The sequence below is a fragment of the Toxotes jaculatrix genome, chromosome 21 (genome assembly GCF_017976425.1).
Source record: "Toxotes jaculatrix isolate fToxJac2 chromosome 21, fToxJac2.pri, whole genome shotgun sequence".
Taxonomy (NCBI): Eukaryota; Metazoa; Chordata; class Actinopteri; family Toxotidae; genus Toxotes; species Toxotes jaculatrix.
The window spans coordinates 17,817,141-17,837,666 of record NC_054414.1 but is presented as its reverse complement, the minus strand read 5'-3'; the positions used below and the strand labels follow the sequence as shown (position 1 = coordinate 17,837,666).

Genomic DNA, 20,526 nt, shown 5'->3' with positions numbered 1-20,526 from the left:
TAATGAGGTTTTGAATATTAAATACATTTATTACTTAGAAAGGTGAAATAGACTCATTTATGTACATTTGATGCTGGTGTCAGAAACATGGTGCCAGGGCTCAGCCCCTGTCCTAACTGTACATACAGTATTTCCCAGTGGGAATGGTCCTTGATAACAAATGAACATGTTCACTGAGCTGAGTCACAGTCAAAATTTCCTGCCTGAATTCTGTCACGTAGTCAGGATTACAGAGTCGGTGGTTGCTTATACACTCGTTTTCAAATGCCCTCCCTCCTTCCTGTCTTTCTTCTTCCTGTTTCCCTCTGCGCTTTACTCTTCCTGTCACCTTCACCTCACCCACTCCTCTGCTTCCCGCAGACCGCTCTGGCCTGACCTGCGTGGACAAGATCGAGAAGTGCCAGGAGACCTACCTGCTGGCATTTGAGCACTACATCAACTACCGCAAGCACAACATTCCCCACTTCTGGCCGAAGCTCCTGATGAAGGTGACGGACCTGCGGATGATCGGGGCATGCCACGCCAGCCGCTTCCTTCACATGAAGGTGGAGTGTCCCAACGAACTCTTCCCTCCGCTCTTCCTGGAGGTCTTCGAGGACCAGGAGGTGTGAAACACAGTTGCCACCACGCAAAGGGAAGAGGAAGTTGGGGCAAACTGGGAGATGGGAAGGGCCATCATTTTTATAGGGGAAGGATGGAGGGAGAGTCCTCTCGGCAGGAATCTGCATTTCTCCGATATCACATTTACAATATGTGGTTTAAAAACTGGAAACAACAATAACAGGAACAACACACCAGCAACAGGAGAGTCAAGCAAACAGAGGGTTTTGTTTTTTGAACACCCTCTCCTCCACCTCTTTCTCCTCCTTTTACTTACCCCTGTTTTAAAATCCGTGTGGGGGCCCTTCTGTCTGAGCATGATGTCTTATCTAGCAAGAGTTGTAGCCATTTGCCAAGACACGCACACAGATACACACAACACACACAGACACACACAGACACACACAGCCACAGCCTGTTCCACCTCAGTTCTTCAGAGCAGCACTCTTTGCAGGGGTTCGTTCCCCCTCTCTGGTTCTTTGTAGCGGTCACAGATTTACACGTTTTGAAGCCCGTGTCTCCGGCTTCAAAGCTGCCCAGCACCTCTCAGTATTATTTCTGAATACGTGTTAAGGCAGTAATTCAGAAAATATGGTCAACGGTGACATATTATCACTCACACTCATGCAGGCGCACGCAGTCAGCAAACACTGCACACTGAAATTTCAGTAGATGCTTTATTACTCTGGTGTGTAATGGCTGTAGTAAAGCTACCAGACCTAGTTATTATAAATTTCTCAACTCAATCTGAGCCGTTACAGCTGTTTTTGGAGCTTCTTCTTCTTCTTCTTCTTCTTAGATCCCAGTGAAACCGGTGCTATATTTATATAAGGCTACTCCAGTTTTATGAAATTGTGTTGTCTATCTTTGAAAAAAAACGTGCAGACCATGGCTCCATATCTACCTTCATTTTTGTCATTGGACCGGCTCCTGTGACATACAGTGCATGCACACACACACAGACACACACACACATATGAGCAGACTTGCCTAGTCATTGCTTGCGCCACTTGTGCCAGCAACCTAGCGTCTTATGAATGACAATTAAGACCTTCTCTCTCCAAGGAGTTTCTACAATGAGGACAAGAGAGAAAGAAAAGGAGAGAAGGGAGGAGGAAGGGAGACACTTGGAAGCTGAGAGGAGGGAGGAGCAGAGATAGAGGGAGAAAGCAAGATTTCAAAGCTGGACGGTAGATTCAGAGCCGGGGGTCAGGAGTAAATCTCCCAGACCCAGCTTCCCGACAGGGTTTGGATAGCAGCAACCACCAGAAGGACAACTACGCTCATCTTACACACACAGACACACACGTTCTCTCTCCTTCTCCATCTCTCTCTCTCACACACACACACACTCACACACAAACACATACATAAAAACACACAACATCACCTCAGAGTAACGTGAATGCCTCATTTTACTGTACACACTGCACGGCAGTGTTGATATACAGCCCTAACCTGCAGGGTTTGTACAGAGTCCTCTCCTCACGGACTCCGCTCAGTGTGGCCCCTCCAGGCTTCCATACACATTTGCCTTTTTTTTTTAACCATGGGCGTCACTGAGAGCAGGCAAATGCCAAGAAGGCTACCATTTACCTCAATGTGGACACACCCCCAGGCTGGGGCAGCAATACTGCCCCTGTGGTGTCAGGCACTACCTCACCTCTGTGGACACAGGGCAGCTGCCCACAGCCTACACACAGACATACACCATTCAAGTTGGCGCATGTGTAGATTAACACACAAATGTGCATAATTTTTGCGTAGGTGCACACTTGTAGTCATGGAAAGACAAAACACTCACAGCACACACACACACCCTCAGTGCTATCACTTGGTTGAAATGAAATACCACTGAAGACAGGAGGGCCAGCCATGCCCCGGGAAGGTTCCACCCGGTCCTGGGAATGGTACCCATCGCATTCGGGTTATCTCTTTTTGTTCTATGGGACCAAGTGTCATCTTTTCAAATTTGGATTTACTTGTTTCTGTCAAAACAGAAACCGACTCACAGAAGCGGCGAAGGACAAGTGTGGATGTGCAGCCCAGCTGACGTCTATCTAAGCGAGTAGCCAGAGGGTAGATAACTCAGAGCAACTGAGAACCAGTGGTGGCAACGTCCGTTAGAATTAGCATGCATAGAAAGGGCGGTTTCTGTCGGCATCGTGGCGATCTTCCACAGTACACTTATGATCGCTGCCATTGAGTCTTGGTAAATATTTTCATGGACATAAGCTTTGTGTCATGCATGGGCAGTGCATTAGACGCAGAAACCCGGGATGTTCTCGACCGAAATGAAGCCTCTTCCGAGGCGACTCAGCATCCCTTTAAGTCTCATTGCACATGACCAGTGCTCACCACTGTAACAGTAATATCTCATGGCAGATATCATAATGTATTAGCCAAATGACCATTCGAGAATGTTGATTTGATTATAAGAGCCCACTCTGTTCATTCCAATTCTGGGGCCAAGCCAGATCTAACTGGGTTTACCACTCTTACAAAGAAGAGAATGAAAGAAAAGAGACTAAGAAAATCTGTTTTATATTCAATGCCAAGCAGTAGTTCGTACTGGGCACTTGTACAGGATGGGTAATGTGCACCCCACAGAAGTACTTAAGCAGAGGAACGTGTGGCAGGGATCGTGGGTAACCGTCACAGATGGCCGAGCCTAACTGCTTCAAACATCTGGAGCAGTTCTGGTAGGAGAGAGGAACTGGAGCACCACCTTGGGGCACGATGGCAGTGTTTGGTCTGACTCTCAGAAGAATCCCTTCCTCGTGCACTTCACCGCTTCCAGCGATCCATCACCTGCCCTGTCCCACCCCACCTTGCTCTAGCCCATGACAGTGCCCTTTCTTGAGCCTAGCTCAGACTGAATTGCACCCCACCACCATCACGACAGCCCCCGCCCAGCCAGGCTGGTGTGAGTTTTTGCACTACTGCAACGGTCCTCCCTTTTTATGCCCTTACTCATCAAAGTTTAACCGGTGTCCCTCGTCGGCTCACACATTAGTTTCCTCCTCGCCCTAAATGGGCATCCTGACCTGCTCTGTGTAACAGAGGCTGGCAGTTGCAGTGGGCTCAGCCCCAAACCTTCTTGTTGTCAGTATTAGACCAACAGCACATAACCCTCACTTCTTACCAGGGGTGGAGAGAGATTCCTGCATAGAAGGGTAGGGAGGGCTGCGTAGCACTTACCCATTCTCCGTGTAGAGCCCATTGTCCCACCATCCTTCCTACAGCAGAGTCAGCCCAGTGACGTTTCGAATTCGGAGCCCTCCTCCAAACAGCCTCCCTTTCTTCGTCATTCTCTCTCCCCCTGTCCTCTTCCCTTAGCACCCGAGCTATCTTACCCACTCACCGCCGGGTGGGTTGCCCCCACTTTGGCCCAGAATCACTGACACCAAATGGGATCCAGGCCTCTCCCTTGTGAGACAAGGCTGGCCATAACTGCCCTTTAGAGCGGCGCCACCGAATGAATGTGAACGGCAAAGCAGCAGCGACGGGAACGAGGGACTTGAGCGCGAGAACGTGAGGATGCGAGAGAAGAAGAGAACGTGGGACAGGAAACAAAAAGCTGAGGGCCTCAGCCCTCACTGCCATCATTGACATGGGTGAGAGAGGGTGATGTGGCTGGTTGTAGAGACAATGTTAACAAACACTCGGAGGAAGGGGAGATGGCGATGTAGGAATATGCACCGTCTCCCCTTCAGTTCCCACAACAGCCCCACATGAGCCCCCGCTCCCATGCCAGCTGACCACCCCAAATGCCCCCTCCCCCCACCTCAGCTCCCTCAAAAAAAGGATAAGCTCCAGCTTTCATATGGTGAGGATCAGGAAAAGATCCATTCCAGAGATGCAGGTTTGGAATTCCAACACGTCTGTGTAAAAGAACTGAAAAAGAGTAAAAAAAAACAACAACAAAAAAAAAACACTGACATCCTTTGTTCTCGTGAGCTGTCTGGGTATGTGTGTGTGACAGTAGGGGTTATAATGCTGCTTTACCTTCTGAGTCTGATTTAGATTAAGAAAAAAAAAGATATATGAAATGATTATAAATCCATAAAACAAAATGAAAAGAGATGACTTTAAAAAAAAAAAGACTCCTGAACAAAATTATTGGAGATTTTTCATTTTATCATTTTCTTATTTTTCTGTTTGTTTTCTGATGCTTAAACTGCTCTGTGTAAAAGAGGAAAAAAACAGCTGTAGTCACTTTTTGACCATGCGTGCAGTGTAACATAGAAAATATTTCACTTCTTTTTCACATCTATAGTTTGTGTTGATAAGCCAACTGATCTGTTTGTCTGTGTGTCTGTCCAGTTGTCCGTCCCCTCTTATCAGGAGGAATTTACAACCAACAAAACAGGAATTTCTGTTTTTATATTTCGTTTCTTTTTTTATGAAATACGACTTTGGAGAAAAAAAAAACACAAACAGGAAAAAATAATGCAACAGAAACTGAAAATACAAAAAAAACAAAAAAAAAAAACAAACTGAAACACAATCTTGTCATACCTCACACAACACAAAACTCAAAGGAACTTGGGAGGAGTCATATTCTGCAGGCACATGTGAAAGTTCAGAGATGCATATATAGATTAAAAAAAAATGTATATGTTAAGATAATATGTGCTTGTGTGTACGCATCAGTAGAAGTTACAAAAGGGCTCTTCCCTCAAGCTTTGGTGCTCTCTGTTTTATTGATTTGGTTCTCGGATGATGGGAGATGCAACACGAACATGAGAACATGTTGTGAGATGTTAGAGATCATCTGCTAATGTGAGCACTTCTCCAGCTTAAAGGCACAGTCTATAGACGGTAAACCTAAAATGTGAATGGCCCAGAGACTGAGGGATTAAGACTTTTGTAATGGCTGAGTGTTTTATGGTAATGAATGTAGCTGACAGGAGGGGGCTGGACCTGAGCCTGGCACCCACAACCTAACTTCCACACACCAGCAGAAAGGATAGTGGTGTCACATAGAGGTAACAACCAACCAACAAAACTGAGAATATATATTGCCCATCCGCAAGGTGCAATACTGTGTTGTGTATTTTTGTATGTTTTCTGTTCTGATTTTATTTTCATTTCATTTTTATTTTTGGCCATAACCAAGGATGTAAATACAAAAAACATACAACACTCGAGATTTATTGCAACAATTTAAATGTAACCGCTCCAACCCGCTGTCATGTAAGAGGAAAAAAAAAAAAGCAAAGTAATGTGTAATGCTTCTTACATTTTGTATGTGTGCCCTCTCTCACGTGCATGCAGATCCATATTCAGAAGTGCCCCGTGACATTAATCATATACCCTGTGCCTCCTCTTGTTTTCAAAGAGATAGATTCGTATCCCTCATATTCTCACAACGCTAGACGTGAATGCCTAGAGTTGTGTGTGTTCACCTGTGGAATCAGATTCAGTTCTTCCAAACTATTGATGTGAGTGTTGCCAGCAGCCACAATGGCTGAAGGTCAGGAGGGCAGTGTGGTTGATTTTTTTTTTTTTTTTTCTTAGTGAGTAAAGTGGGAGGTGGAAGGGGGAGATATGAAAAGAACATAAGCAAGTTATTTTTTCGGCACGGATGTCAGCTAACCTGGCTGCTGCACACCCACATTATAGTTGGAAAAGTCCAAATTGGATTTCCCCATTTGTCCGCCAGCCTCCCAGAAGCCAGCCTTAAAATCTCGCAAGCTCGCTATTCAAGAACGCCTGGACAGCTGGGAACTTATAAAGGCCCCATTCACACTTATCATTCCAAGCGTCTTTTCATTTACACTTAGCCACTTATATTCATCTCTGTTGGCCAGTTCAGAAAAATCTTATTGCCTCCGTCTTGGTTTTCCTCGGGGTATTTGCAAATCAGGACCACACTGCTCCAGCCCAGAGGGTGGAATTAATGCACCTGAAGCTGGTTAGAAGCTGCCAAAATGACAAAAGAAGAATAATCTGTGCAGTTTAGTTACAACATTAAGGGTTAGCACATAGCTAATAACTCTCCATCACAAACACATGGATTCATTTGTATGACGGAGAACAGCGGCTAGTTTCAGTGTAATTTTAGCACCTGTTATCACAGGGGACCGACCCTGTACGTGGCTGAGCTTTACTTAGGAGGAGGAAACATTACGTATCTGTCTTGGAGACTTGGAGAGACAGATGCATTTCCACCTTTACAATATCTGGCCAGAATGTATCTCTCAGTCTTTTTTTTTATATAACTATATATAATAGCTAATTGGTGTAAATGGGGTCTTTGATGACGATGACAGTTTTGACAGAGAATGGTTTTCAGCTCTCACCAGTTAAAGCTGAAAGTAATTTTGGTTGTGCCCAAAATTGACACCACTAACTCGAGCAAACCCAGTTTTGCCAGACCACAACAAGCGAAGCGTGGTTTTCAAGGCTGGCTTTGTGGGGCCTGTAAGCCCGTCCCTCCATAGATATAATGATCCTGGTTTATTCTCACATGTTGACACATTGGACAAGGGTGGAGATTGTCTGTGATGTTTTTTCTTTTCTTTTCTTTTTTTTTTTTTGTTTTATGGTTGTGTTTGGTCCCCTCCATGCCAAATGTAGAGTTTGTGAAGACATGCAAGTAGCAAGATGTCTATGCAATTTCCCTCCAACTCCCTTCAAATTACAAGCTCAGTGTGACAACAATGAGCCAGTTTTGCTTACGAAATCAAATTCGGCCCGGCTCGAATTCCAGAGGTTCTTTGCTTGACCTAAAGACCCTTGCTACTTTGTGTGGGCGAGGGCCCAGACTGCCCGGGTGAGCTGGCCTGTAGCCCAGCTGACTGGCCGGTCCTCGGGGTCGGTAACTCTTTCGTAGTCTCTGTCCCAGAGGACAAGTAGGAAGGAAACTGGGGACGTTGTGGAGAATAAGGATTCAACGAGATGTGCTGGTTCTTTTTGTAAGCTGCTCAGAAAGTGGTGTGTGTGTATGTATATGTGTGTTGTTGAGAAGTTTGGGTACTATTTTCGTCTACTTGATGCGATGCTCTCATTGTTTTGGTGGGTTGAATGTTAAGGCCACAAAGCCTCTAATCCCAAGATTTAGACAAGCCCCTAAATTCAATCCTTCTGCAGTATGTGTGTGAAGCTTTAATTTTTCTATCCTGCGACCAAGTTAATGTAACGTTAAAGACTATTCTTGGTGGTTGATGTCCACCAGTGGGATGCACGTCGCATGAGCAGGTTTACTTAAACCCATTACCTCTGCTTCTGAGACGTGAGGAAAGGATTTGACCTGATTTGTCGTCACAAATCTTTCAAAAAAGAAAAAAAAAAAAACATCCCACTGGAGATGAACATCTAACTGACCATCACTTGTACGTAAAGCACTTAAAAGGAAAAAAAGCACTTTGAATGGCCCAAACCAACCCACGATAAGTGGAAGAATCTTTGGTGGTAATAATTGTGACAAGATAAAAAATATAAATTGCACCCAAGCCAAATGCCTTTTGCACCATTTAATGTTTTTTAAATTAGTTTAACCCGAGAACAGAGCTGCAGCCTTTAGGCAGAGACAGTTAATGACTAATTATAAAGTTTACAATTATTTTTTAATGAAGTGCAATAAGTGAGTGAGTGAACCTTTTGGCAAATTTCTCGTCTCATTGGATCTTTTTTATACATTTGTAGGGAAATAATAATCTTCTGCTTGCTTTTAAAATGCGCCCACCCATGAGAGCATCATCTAGACCCACTCCAGACACACACACGCACACACACATACACACATACACACACATGCACACACACAAACACAGACCACCTTTTGTGACTGGGGTAAAGGAAGCTATTGAAGGATTCTCTCAGGTAAAAGAACATTTTCTAATAAATGATGATGAACCTTAGATGAAAAACCATTGTTAGCTCATGTTTTATTTTTTGTCTTCTCAATTTACAATCATCGGTGTACCTTTTTTTCTGTGCTGTGTTCGATCCTGGACAAGTTTCAGGATAAAAAGGTGTAAACATCCAGGTTAAAAAAAGAAAAAGAAATTGGACCCTGAGTATACCTCAGCCATAAAGAATTATGCCCTCATTGCTTTCTTAACCCTGAATGAAAGCATATTTCTTCATGTGTGGAGGTGGGAGAGTGATGTGTCTGTCTGTTGGCTTTGTTTAGCTCTGAGTGTTTGTGAGTTGTCTTTGTTTGGGTTTAGTGCTGCACCGTATGGAAGCTCATTCCCTCCAGGAAAAGAAAAAAATAAATGAAATGTTAGAGGTGACCAAAATAAAAAGCACTCATGGTAAATCAAAATGATGAGATGCTGTCAGAGTGAAAAGAAAAAGATTTTTGATTCAGTCTCATGATTCTGACTTTATGAAAGTGATTACTATCTCGTGTTTTTGACCAAATTGTAGTAATGATGAAACTGAATGTCAGAATTTTGATTTAAAAAATCAAATGTATGACTCACAGTCTCATAAATTTGATTTACCATGAAGATATTTATTTTCTCATCTCTAAGCTTTGTCATATTATCTCAAAACAGTGTGACAGTGACACCATTTTGTAAATTAAATTTTTTTAGCTTCTTTTAACTTCTCATTAATTTAATAGCTATCATCCTTTTTATCTTTTGCTCCTGTTGGAAATGAGCTGTCATACCACAGTGAAAACACAAAAATTACATTTTTTGTCTTTTTTTTTTTTTTTTTTTTTTTTTTTTTTACTCCGGCCAGCTTAACTTAATTTGAAAAGTCCAATTTGAGCATGTCATCCTAAATAAATCACATTTTGACTTTTCCCATAAACACGTGCCAGAGTGTAAAAAAAAGCAAATTCAGCCCCTACTCCGTCAGTAAAAGCTTAGTCTTTGCACTTTCTCCCTTTACGGTCAAAGTGCCAGCAGCAATACTCAGCTCTCCCTCACCTAGTTGGCTCATGGTGTACATATAGCAGTACGTGGCTCCCATCCAAGCCGGGCACCATCCACCCTCGGGGGGCAGAGGAACTGGCTTTGTTCTTCAATCCACAGGCCTGTTCTATTTCAGTGTGCTGACCCTTAAACTTTGTGACGTACTGAAAGGTTGGCATGGCTAAACCTGAGGCTGTGCATGTACAGTATATAGCTGTGTGCATGTGAATGTCCACGTCCATGTTCACGTGTGAGACCTGTGTTTGGTGCGTGAACGCTTTGCTATGAACGTCTGTGGTGCTGATTTCTGATCGACCTGCTTCGCTTTCCGCCCCCCGAACCCCTCAAAAAGCACCTTTTTAGGCCGCGGTACGTGACAGAAGTCTGTAAAACAGGGTCCTGTCATAGACTTGTAATATTTCCTTTGAAGAATGTAACTCAGTATTGTGTTCAGCAGTGGCGAGGTTGTAGGAGATGAATCCTGAATCACAAGAGTGGGTAATATTTCAAAAGAAAAGCTGCAGCCATTCCCACAAACAAAGGCCAGACTGTTGCTCGCAGAATAGAACAGATTACTGCCGCAGTTGCAGCTCAAAGCTTTGCAATTTTATTTCTCTTTCCAAATGATGGCTTTATTGATTGCTTTTGTATCCCTCCTCCTCTGTGGCATTGTTCTACGGTGTGTTTCATGGGGCACTAGGGGATTTATTATGAAGGCTTGCACTTAGAAATTGCAAGCTGTGGAGTTAGATCTCTGGTAAAGAGTGAGTGAGTGTGCTGGGTGGTAGCAGTGGAGGACTCCCAAGAGTAATTTTTAAGTTATCGCTACACACAATATTAAATGACTGAATCTAAGCCAATAGCCCCTTTTTACGGTCGCATTAGCACAACAGCGAAAGTCAGTAGAGAATATTTAAGCCTCTGAGCTGAACGTTGTTTGCAAAGTATATGAATAGCTTTGAACGGACACAGACTCTGTCCTGTTCTGAGACCGCTCCCTAGTTCACCAAATCCCATGACAGAACTAAGAGCACTTACAGGTGTTACTGTGGCGTCAACTTGCAAGTTGTTTTGTGCTGCTCAGACTATCTACAAGGAGATTTATAGTTGTGGGGATATTTTTGTAAACGGGTGGGAAATCACATGCCTAGACAGCTAAGAATGTACAGAAATGAGCTCATTTATTCATAGTCTATCAATCAGAAATATAGATCAGAGATTAGATAAATGACTTGAATTATATTGTAGTCTGGGGAGATCTGTGCTTATGAGAAAAATATGCAATGTTTGTCAGGTAGAAAATAAGGTTTTGAATTGGTTCAGAACTGCTCAGGTTTGATAAACCGGCCTCAAAGGGTGCTTTCCGTCCTCTCTCTTCCCCGCGCTCTCTGTCCAACATGTCTCCTTCGTCCTCTGTTCTGTCAAACACCCCTGGAGCACATACACACTCAGCTCTCTTTGCACATGCAGTACATAAGCCCACTGTTGTATGCAAAACCGTAGGAAGTGCTCTCCTCTCAGCTAACTCTGAAACCTAAAGAAAGGGATCAAATTATGAACCATTTTCCATTCTGTAGCAGGTCCAAGCCACTTTACAGCACCAGCAAATCACCAACAACCACCTCTTCAAGGCTTTGTGTCCACTGGGAGCGTCTCCTTTGCTGTACCACCTTTTTGCTCACACTGTTGGCAGCAGAGAGGACTGAGTGCTGCATGTACAGAAAGCTTAGCGTGCTTATAGTATGTTCTCAAAAAACACACAGTGCTTCAAAGAGGTTTTTCAGTGCTCTCTTCAACAGCAGGACCAGCGTTTCACTAAAAAGCAGATACCTGGTGGATGCAGCAAGTTCTTTGTCTTGTATGGAGCAGTTGGTGCTGGTAGATGTTTCCATGTCCGACTGTTTCTAGATGGGGTTATGTTGTACAAATGTCTTTGAACTATATGTGTCTATATTCACTATTTTACTATCCACCGTCCTGTTAGAAAAAAAAAGATAAAATAGAAATGACAAGTGTATCAGAGAACATACGATAAATCAAGAAAAAGTGAAGAAGGTCAAGAAACCTTTCTGTAGATGTGAATGAATGGACCGTAAGCACTGACAGTGTGCAGGAGTTTACTTTATCTTGATTTAACAGATGTCAGGTTTAAGGTCTGGACAGTACATTTGGCAAACCTTGTATGTTTAGACTTTTCTGCAACTTCAACCAATAGAAGCGACTGAAGTAAACCTCAGAGTCTGCAGAGGTGGAGTTACCTCGGGGTTCGGTTTTGATTTGTTGACTTTTTTACTTTCTGTTGTCTTTTTTATTGGATTTTCTCCAGGACCCTGTAACTATGGAAACACAAACTATTACTTCATGACTTTAAACCAGCAGTAGATATTTTACAAAACATTCAAAAAAAATAAACATGCAAACAAGCTATAAAAAAAAACTTCACTACAACAGCTAATACAACTTTTCTTACTTTTCTATCACTCCTTCAAGAGTTCCTTGCTTCACTGTGCCTGCAGAGGCTGCTGGGAAAACTATGACGTGTTCTGCAGACACTCAGGGGTCACGACCTTTCCGGTCGGGGTCAGGGATAGTTGGAAGGTGCCAAAGACGGGATATGAGATGTTTTTGTCAGTTCTGTTGAAACCGTGTCAACCTGTTGTCACAGCTCTGCATGCAAACTATAAACCAGGCAAGTTGTATTATCTCTGGAGACAACAGAGAAGTACAAAGAGCACGAAGCAGGATCCAGGACTGATCCAGGACTTTCGTTTTTAAACCAGACGTTTCAGCCACTCAGTGGTTCCTAAACTTCATTATGGGAAGAATGTTGAAGGCAGCCGTCTTAGCGACTGATAGGGTGGAAAAAGATATGAACGACTCAGACCGAGAAAGGTCTCCTCCTTTTAAGATACATAACATGTAAAACTGATGAAAGGCGAATTCAAAGTAACAGCAAAACAACCAAGAAAGGTCGATACATGGCAGAATTTCTTCCTCACTCTCCATGCTTTGTATTGATTACACTATCGATTGATCAAACTTTATTTATATAGAACCTTTCATACAACTCAAATGAGACCTCTCTAGAACTGTCAAAAGGACACCTCAAACACACCAGGCAGAAAAACCTGGTGAGCAATTGTCATTGAGGTGAACGGGCACCATCTTGAGTTCTGGTACCCAGTTCTTATAATACATCTATGGTATTTATGGTTTTTTCCCTCCTCAAAAGTTGCCAAGAAGATTACGTATCATACAGAGAGTTTGTATGTTCCTCATTTTTCCCATAATGACTTTTTTGAGCCGGTGGGTGACTGATCAGAGCTAAGCTGTCATATGCTGAAGGAAGATTTCTGGAGAGGACAGGAAGCCAAAGGGAATAAAAACCAGATGGAAATGTGATGTAAAATAAAACATTGAGCTTGCAGTGTATAACAGAGTTGGCAGGCGCATCCATAAGTTAGAGTCGGCTACAAAACAATGGAAAGAGTACACAGTATGCAGGGAAACACATGGCCATTCACTGTACAAAGAGTAGAGATCTTCAGTCTCTATCCAGAGGTGCCAGATAGTCATTTATATTTTCAGGGTAATACAAAGAGTAGCAGAAACTATTTAAAGATTTATCCAGTTTACTTTTCTGTGACTATGATTCTATGTAAATTGCCCTGATACTACAAACCCCAGCCTCCGAGTATCTGGTGCAGATTGAACCAGACAATGAGAAGGATTTGAAAATATTCTTTGACCCAGGTTTTGTTCTTTTCCACTTTCTCTCTTCGTTTGACTCTCAGATGCTGTCGCTGTCACAGGCATGCAAAGCAAAGGAACAATATTCAGGATTCATTCCCACGAAGCACAGGGGCAAACAAACATGCAAGGACATACAGTCGAGCTTTAGGCAACACTCTGGGTTAAATAAATACACACTGTCACATCTTTCAAATAAACACAAACACACATATGCGCAGGAAACCTCCGAATATCTACTGTGATCTCCTCTCACGCCACCCACACCTTCATCACACCAAACCCCTCCTCACCTGGACCTGTCCTCCCTGCGATTACCCAATCCCCTGCTGTTCCTGAGCACCCACCGTCCCCTTTTTACCTCCTCCTCCTCCCGCCATAAGTCCAGTGGGTGGTGTGATGTCAGGTTTCTGTGGTGGGCTGCTTACGACAGGTCCAGACAATCAGCGTGTTTGTAAATGTCAATGTGTGATTTTCAAATCTTTGTTTATGGTCAGGGTTTTAAAGGAAGATATTTTTATGGTAATTGTCGCTGGTCTATTTTACTATATATTTATGTAATAAATATGTGACTAAATTTACATCTCACTGGCTCTTTGGTCTGTTATTGGCTCTCAGTTCTCCAGCCAGCTACGTAATGTGCTGGAGGGTTTTCATTAATAGACTAATAAATTAAACCAGCAGAAACATTTTCTTGTTATCACCTCATTGTCTCTGTTGTACGCGCTTGTATTTGTTTGGGCAAGTAAATATAGATGTTGACTGATTTTATCACTTTGTTAGGAAAGAAATTGAAAGTCATTTCTCTCTCGTGACCAAGATTGGTGAAATCAAAGGTTATAGCTGGAAATATTCTTTACATGATTCCTGATAATTGTTCTTACATGTGACTGAGCTGATCATTTGACCAATATGACAGATGAAAATTAGCACTAGCACTGCATCCACACTTTAAAACCTCACTGCAGTCCTGACACAGGTTTCAGTAATAATAGATGAAAATGTAAATGTCCCCGTGTACCATAATCCAAGATGAGCACTTAATCCTACTTAGATTGGGGACAGCTATGTTTGCCAGTGGTATGCATGCACTTCCCTTGGGTGAAAGATATTTGCATGATTGAAAAACAGTATTCTTTACACTTGCATGCTGCAAAATGTATGTAAAGTCAGTGGGCTGAACTAATGGCTAAATGAAGAGTAAACAAGCTTTGTCTGGTCAAATCAGTGTCAGAGTGGAAAGACGGGCGCTGACAGCACTGCTCAGTTCATCAGCACATGTCACAGCACATCCTGTCTGACTTATTGACAGATCAAATCAGATGTCTCTCAAAGTGCTGTGAGGTTTCCCAGTGAGAGACAGCTGGTCACAAGGCTATGACTGCTAATTCTTCACCCCAGAATGATTCCACCATCACAGACCTGCACACTTAGTCAAAAAAAGTTGTTTAATTCAGTGCTGATAATGTGTTACTGCCCCTCAGTGAGCTGCAGTCTGCTCTGATTTACTGAAATGTTGGGGAAAAAAATTCAACATTATTTCACCTACCTTGTAAATCCTCATGTCATGGGTCTATGATCCATGCTTTTGCTGCAAGTTGTGGCAATTTGGATTAGGGTTAGCAGCCCAGCAGCTTAGCAAATTGTGGAAAGCCTGTCATCAGCTCCCTAGTGACACCTTCAACTCAGACAGTACAAATATGGAGTAATGTCTTTCCAAAAGCCTTGTGAGGCCAAAAAAAAAAAAAACACATGAAACGGGATTTGAGGTTGAAGACTTTTCAGTTTTTGGTTTCTTGTAAAAACAAGGATCCAGGCTTGAGTCCAACCTGTGACAGAAGAAAATGTAAATGATAATGTGGAGTGAAGGTCTACAGCGAAGGGTCAGGTTATAAAGGGTCACGTGAGGGTGACATGTCCAGTCTGACAGTGCATCACCATCTGGTGGTCAAATGATAAAGAGCATTTTGTCGCTGTAATGTGAAAAACATTCATTTTCAAGATGGCAACAGTTACTTAAGAAACGGATACACATACAGTAGGCTGTGTGTAAAATAATATAACATGACATGTCTTCATACAGGATGTTAGTAAAAAAATAATAATAAAACAGCAAAATTCTGTTATATACCTGTGAGGACTATTATTGAATGATGATCGATACCAAATCACCCATGAAAATCAATGAAAAATCCTTTCCTTTAAAATGTATTCATACAGCAAACTTTTAACAAAGTTTACATTCATAACCAGTCGTGTTTCCGGCCACCTGATGAACGTTTGTCCCGTGTTAACTCTCCTTTTAGCTCTGTTTTTCATCTCCACCAACTCCTGAAGCAAATATTCATCTCTATGTTGCTGCTCAACAGTCCACTATGTGCACCAGGTATTCGATGTTATAGGTGAGTGTGATTTGTCATCGTACACTCTTCACTTTTACGTCACCGCATGTGTATAAAGAAACAGACTGTGATGCTACTCTACTGTAAATAAGTAATAGTCGCTGTAGTTTGCCAGTGAAAGGTCCGCTCTGATTTGTCTAGAAAAGCGTGTAGTTGTGCCTGTTGGTGTGCAGCAAGTGATGTGAGTGACTTGAAGGCTGCACTTCCTTAAGAAGACATTTTTTTCTATTAATTTGTTGTAGGCAGGGTTGATCTTTTCACATGAAGTCCACCGTGTGGGTGGAAGCTGTTGTGGGGGCTGTGATCTCACAAAGGCAGCTTTCCCGCCAACCAATCCCTCACTAGCTATTTGGACGATAGCCCAGCCCCCTCGGCTCACCCTCCTCCTTTCCTCTCTCTCCCTCTCTGGTGTGTGTCATGCACACACACCCTCTCTCTCTCTCCCTCTCACATACACACACTTCATGCTCCATGCTTCGTCATAGCAGGAATTTTCCACTCAGCAGCAGGAGAACATTGCAGCCAGCTGTGCTGTCAATTGCAGTATATGCTTGGATCTCACAGACTGTTTGCAGACATCCTTTTCTCTCCCAGCCTGCTTTTCCTAGCTTTCCTCGTGTGCATATCTTCATGCATGCACAAAACCACATATACACAAAGCACATGGTGTACTGTACATGGTCCGAGTGTGTAGGCCGACAGCAAAAGTCTTCACTTTGATCTCTTTGTACTTTTTTTCTTGCAAAAATGGCTAAAAAGAACTTCATGCAAACACGAACATGTGTGTTCTGTTCACTATGTACCAGGACAGTGGAGCAGAAGAATGCAAATCCAACTACTGGGACCCAGGAGAGACAGGACGGCCTACTAATACCTCCCCCTCTGTCTCTCCCTCTGTCTCTTTCACTGTTTTGTACACACTCTCTCTCCTCCTAAAGAATCTCACATGAATCAGCTCCAACAGTAGCTCCTTTTTCTCCTCTCATCTCAATTTATCAGTCTGTCTAATCCTCACAGTCATCACCACTCAGCACAGAAATCATGTGTGGACTCTTGACAGGACATCAAGGACAGCTATGTACATGTAGCATGTGTTCTGTATACATTAGAGGCCTCTTACATAAGTGTGAGCACACACACACCTCCCCCTCCCATCGCCCATGCATTTCCCTGCTTCCTCTCAAATCAGGTCAGGTGAGGACGGTAGAGAGAGAGAACTGCCCAGTCACTGAAAACATATACATAATCTTGGAAGCCTGCAACGCTCAGGAGAGGGAGAGGGAGGGGGTATGTGAGGAACTTTTTTTTATAAACATTAGCTGGATTTGTACCAATCTGTGTAAATGCACAGGGAGAGAAAATAAATAGATTCTGTATGAATCTCAAAAGCCCTTAAGTAGCAGAATGGTGCCACCTGTTTCAACATCTTATTTCTGTCGGTGCTGATTACCTGGAGTCATTTCAAATGGACATCTTGTCTACTTCTATATAAACTACACGGTCAAAAGTTTTATGGAGCTGGTGCTTTTTTTTTTTTTTTTGGTCTGCGGCTGTTTTTCATGGATCCCTTTAGTTCCAATTAAAGGAATTCTTAAAGGAATAGTCTGACATTTTGGGAAGCTTATTTCTTTTTTTTTTTTCCTGAAAGTTAGATGAGAAGATTGATACCTCTCTCATATCTATGCACTGCATATGGAGCCAGGGCCTGAAGGCTGTTGCCTTAGCATAAAGACAGAAAGCAGGAGGAAATAGTTAGTCCAGCCCTCTGTAACGTGTTGTTCGTCGACATAAGTTCCCATAAAACCATAAATTGTTGTTTCTACATTTCACTTTGTGTGTGGATTAAACAAATGAGATACACTATGTTAAACTGAAAGCTTTTGAGGTGTTTTTTTTTTTTTAACTTAGACTGTTCCTGCTGTTTCCACCTGCTTTCAGTCTTTATGCTAAGCCAAGGTAATTACCTGGATTTAACTTAATTAAACTTACACACATAGGGGTAGTATCAATCTTCTCAACCAACTCTAGCAAAGAAAATAAGTGAGCATATTTCTCATTATGGTTAACCTTTTTTTTTTTTGCATATAATAATATTTAACCAACATTGTGCTTCCAGATTTCATGGCTTCGGTTTTCCTGTTTCAACATGGCAAAACTAAGTCCATAAAGAAATGTTTTCCCCAGTTCGGTGTGGAAGAGGTTGGCTGGCCTGCACAGAGCCGTGACCTCAACCCCAATGACTGAGAGCCAGACCTTATCACCCGACGTCAGCACTGGACCTCAGTTATGCTCTTGCGGCTGAACGGGAGAAAATCCCTGCAGACAGGTTCCCGGAAGGTCTTTGCAGAGGAGAAGAGGCATCGGGTTATATCAGGTTATAGCATCAGATTAATGCCCACGGTTTTGATATGAGACGTTTAACAATCCCATGTGGGTGAAGTGTCTGCACACTTTTGGCCAAGTCATGCATATGCTCTGAACCTTTGGCAGTACATAACTCTTGGCTGCAGATGCAATCCATAAATATGGAATGTTTATTAATGCTTGAGTTACTTCATGAATTACTGAGACAGCACCCACAAGTCTAAGAGATAAAGAAATTCCAGATTGTATTTTTAACAGCACGAGGGGAGAGAAATACTTGGAAAAAAATGCATTGACTTGGAAAAGATCATGTGGTACTTCTGAGGAAAGCAGCCTCCTGGGGTGGAAGCTTCTCTGAGAGAATGCATTACTGCCGAAGTCAACACACTGTAAGAAGACATAAAACTGTAAAATATGTGCTTTTAAAGAAGCAGGAGTGGGAATGTGATTCATGCAAAGTGAAGCAAAAAGCCTTGATGAGGAATTATGAACTAGTCTGTTAAATAAGTAGTATGTTTATAGATGGGTGAGGAGGATTAAATTTAACAGGGAGATTATGGGTATGGGGTCTGAGAGGAGGGAGTCAACTAAACACACAGAAAGGGAAATATTTAGAGAGGACAGTGTATGTGTGAGTGTGTAGGAGGGCCCATAGGACTGCAGGTCAAAGAGTTGAGGATGTGCTAGTAAGTTTATGGGGGGGGGGGGGGGGGGGGGGGGGGTTATTCCAGGACGAAGGGAGGAAGGATGTCTCCCATGTCCTGCACGCCTGCATTTACTCCCAACATAAACACCACACACCTTATACAATACATTATAATGACGCCAACAGCTCATACAAAGTGATAGAATATACAGTGTTGATTTACTGCTCCACACTTCTCCCTCAATAAAACACTCCCCAGACTCCATGAGTCAAAAACCTGTTAGTGAGTACAACACCATGAATCATGACTGTATGCAGTGACACTTTGTGTACTGGCCAAGATAAAAACATAGATAAAGCTGGAGTGGAGGCCTGAGCTAAGTGTTCAAGATCGTGTATAGTGATTCACTGCTAAAAGCTAAAGCTTATATATGTAATTCTTGTTTTTGCTCAACACTTCATTTCTCATTACTCTTGGTAAAAATCTCATGTACACTACATTACTATGTGGATTTCTGAGCATTTCCTCCATATGTAATTGTTTATCATCTCATTCTGATAACCATTGTCGTTAATATTCTACAACACCAGCCCCCATGCTTTGGGAAGACATTCCACCAGATTTTGGAAGCTGGCTGCAGGGATGTTCTCCCATGAGAGGTGCTGGATGGGGTGGAGGTCAGGGCTCTTAGCAGGAGAGTCAGATGCTTCCGCACTAAACTGGGGAAAGCATTTCTTTATGAACCTGGCTTTGTGCACAGGGACATTGTCATGTTGAAAAGGCCTTCTCCACAATATTGCCAGAAAGTTGGAAACACACTTTTGTCTAGAATATCACTGTGTGCTGGAGCATTAAGTTTTCCCTGAACTAGCCCAGACCATGGTCCCAGACCAGACCATAGTCTGGGTCATGGTCATTTAGCGAATTTCACTTGGGCCACGTGAATGTGAATGAGCAAAATGGAATGAGCAGTGTGCGTCTAAAATATCAGTGTTAATGAATTCTTCATTGCACTATAACAAATTATTTAAGCAACAAGACTGGCGTAGACGTAATGTAGCTCTTGGTATGCATCCCAAGGGCCATAGCTAGATCTGTACTGTAGGCCCAGAGAACATAAAACACAAACCATAAACCATTAAATGTGTCCTTTCAACAAGCTCTTTGCTGAAATCTGCTAAAATGTTCATTAAACATTTACACAAGTCATGTGAAGTTCACAAAACAAGGATCAGGAGCTTAACAATAAGAAAGTTATAGTATATCATTTGTGTTAAACTGAAATTGCATACTTTCAGGAAAAAGTGGGGCAATTTTTGGCACATTTATTCAGAGCTTTTTAAATTTTATTTCACTTCTCTCTCCCTAGCAGTGTGCTTGTCATTTCCTGTACGCAAATTGACATAAACTACCACTGCTGTTTCATATATTTTTATATAGTGGTATATTTATGCAGCATACTGTTATAAATAAATTGAATGATGATTAATGCTTTATCATTTTAATTCACTGACGCTTTGCTCTGAGTAGTTTTACGCTTGAAAGTCGCCCCCTCAACCTGAAATCCTCTGTCCCACTTTATCCAACAGTAAATTGAGTTTTCCTCTCAGGCAGAGCGCTCCCTCCCTCAGAGATGCTTTTGATTTGATGGATCACTGTTATACCATAAAGATTTTTACAGTCTGTCGCCTAAACCCAAATGACAAACTGATATTTCACAGTAAACACCCAACGTGAGGAGACGTCAAGAGCCGTGATAGATTTATGATTAGGGGTTTTAGCGCCATCGTGCGGCGCGTAGGGGTAAAAAAAAAAAAAAAAGAAAAGAAAAAAAGGCGACGCTTACGTATTTCCGTTCAAGACGGAAGTGAGAGTTGCCCACAA

The 20,526-nt window shown here is 42.5% G+C and overlaps 1 protein-coding gene across 2 annotated transcripts in view; it reads left to right on the top strand.

Moving 5' to 3' along the window:
- The window catches only part of thrab (thyroid hormone receptor alpha b), a 114,846-nt gene extending 106,914 nt beyond the window's left edge, over nt 1-7,932 (top strand). For both annotated transcript variants that reach the window (XM_041066533.1, XM_041066534.1), the window contains one exon: nt 361-7,932. In XM_041066533.1, the coding sequence (XP_040922467.1) occupies nt 361-611 (251 nt within the window). In that variant the 3' untranslated portion in view covers nt 612-7,932. The remainder of the gene's footprint in view (nt 1-360) is intronic.
- The last annotated feature ends 12,594 nt before the right edge of the window (nt 7,933-20,526 follow it).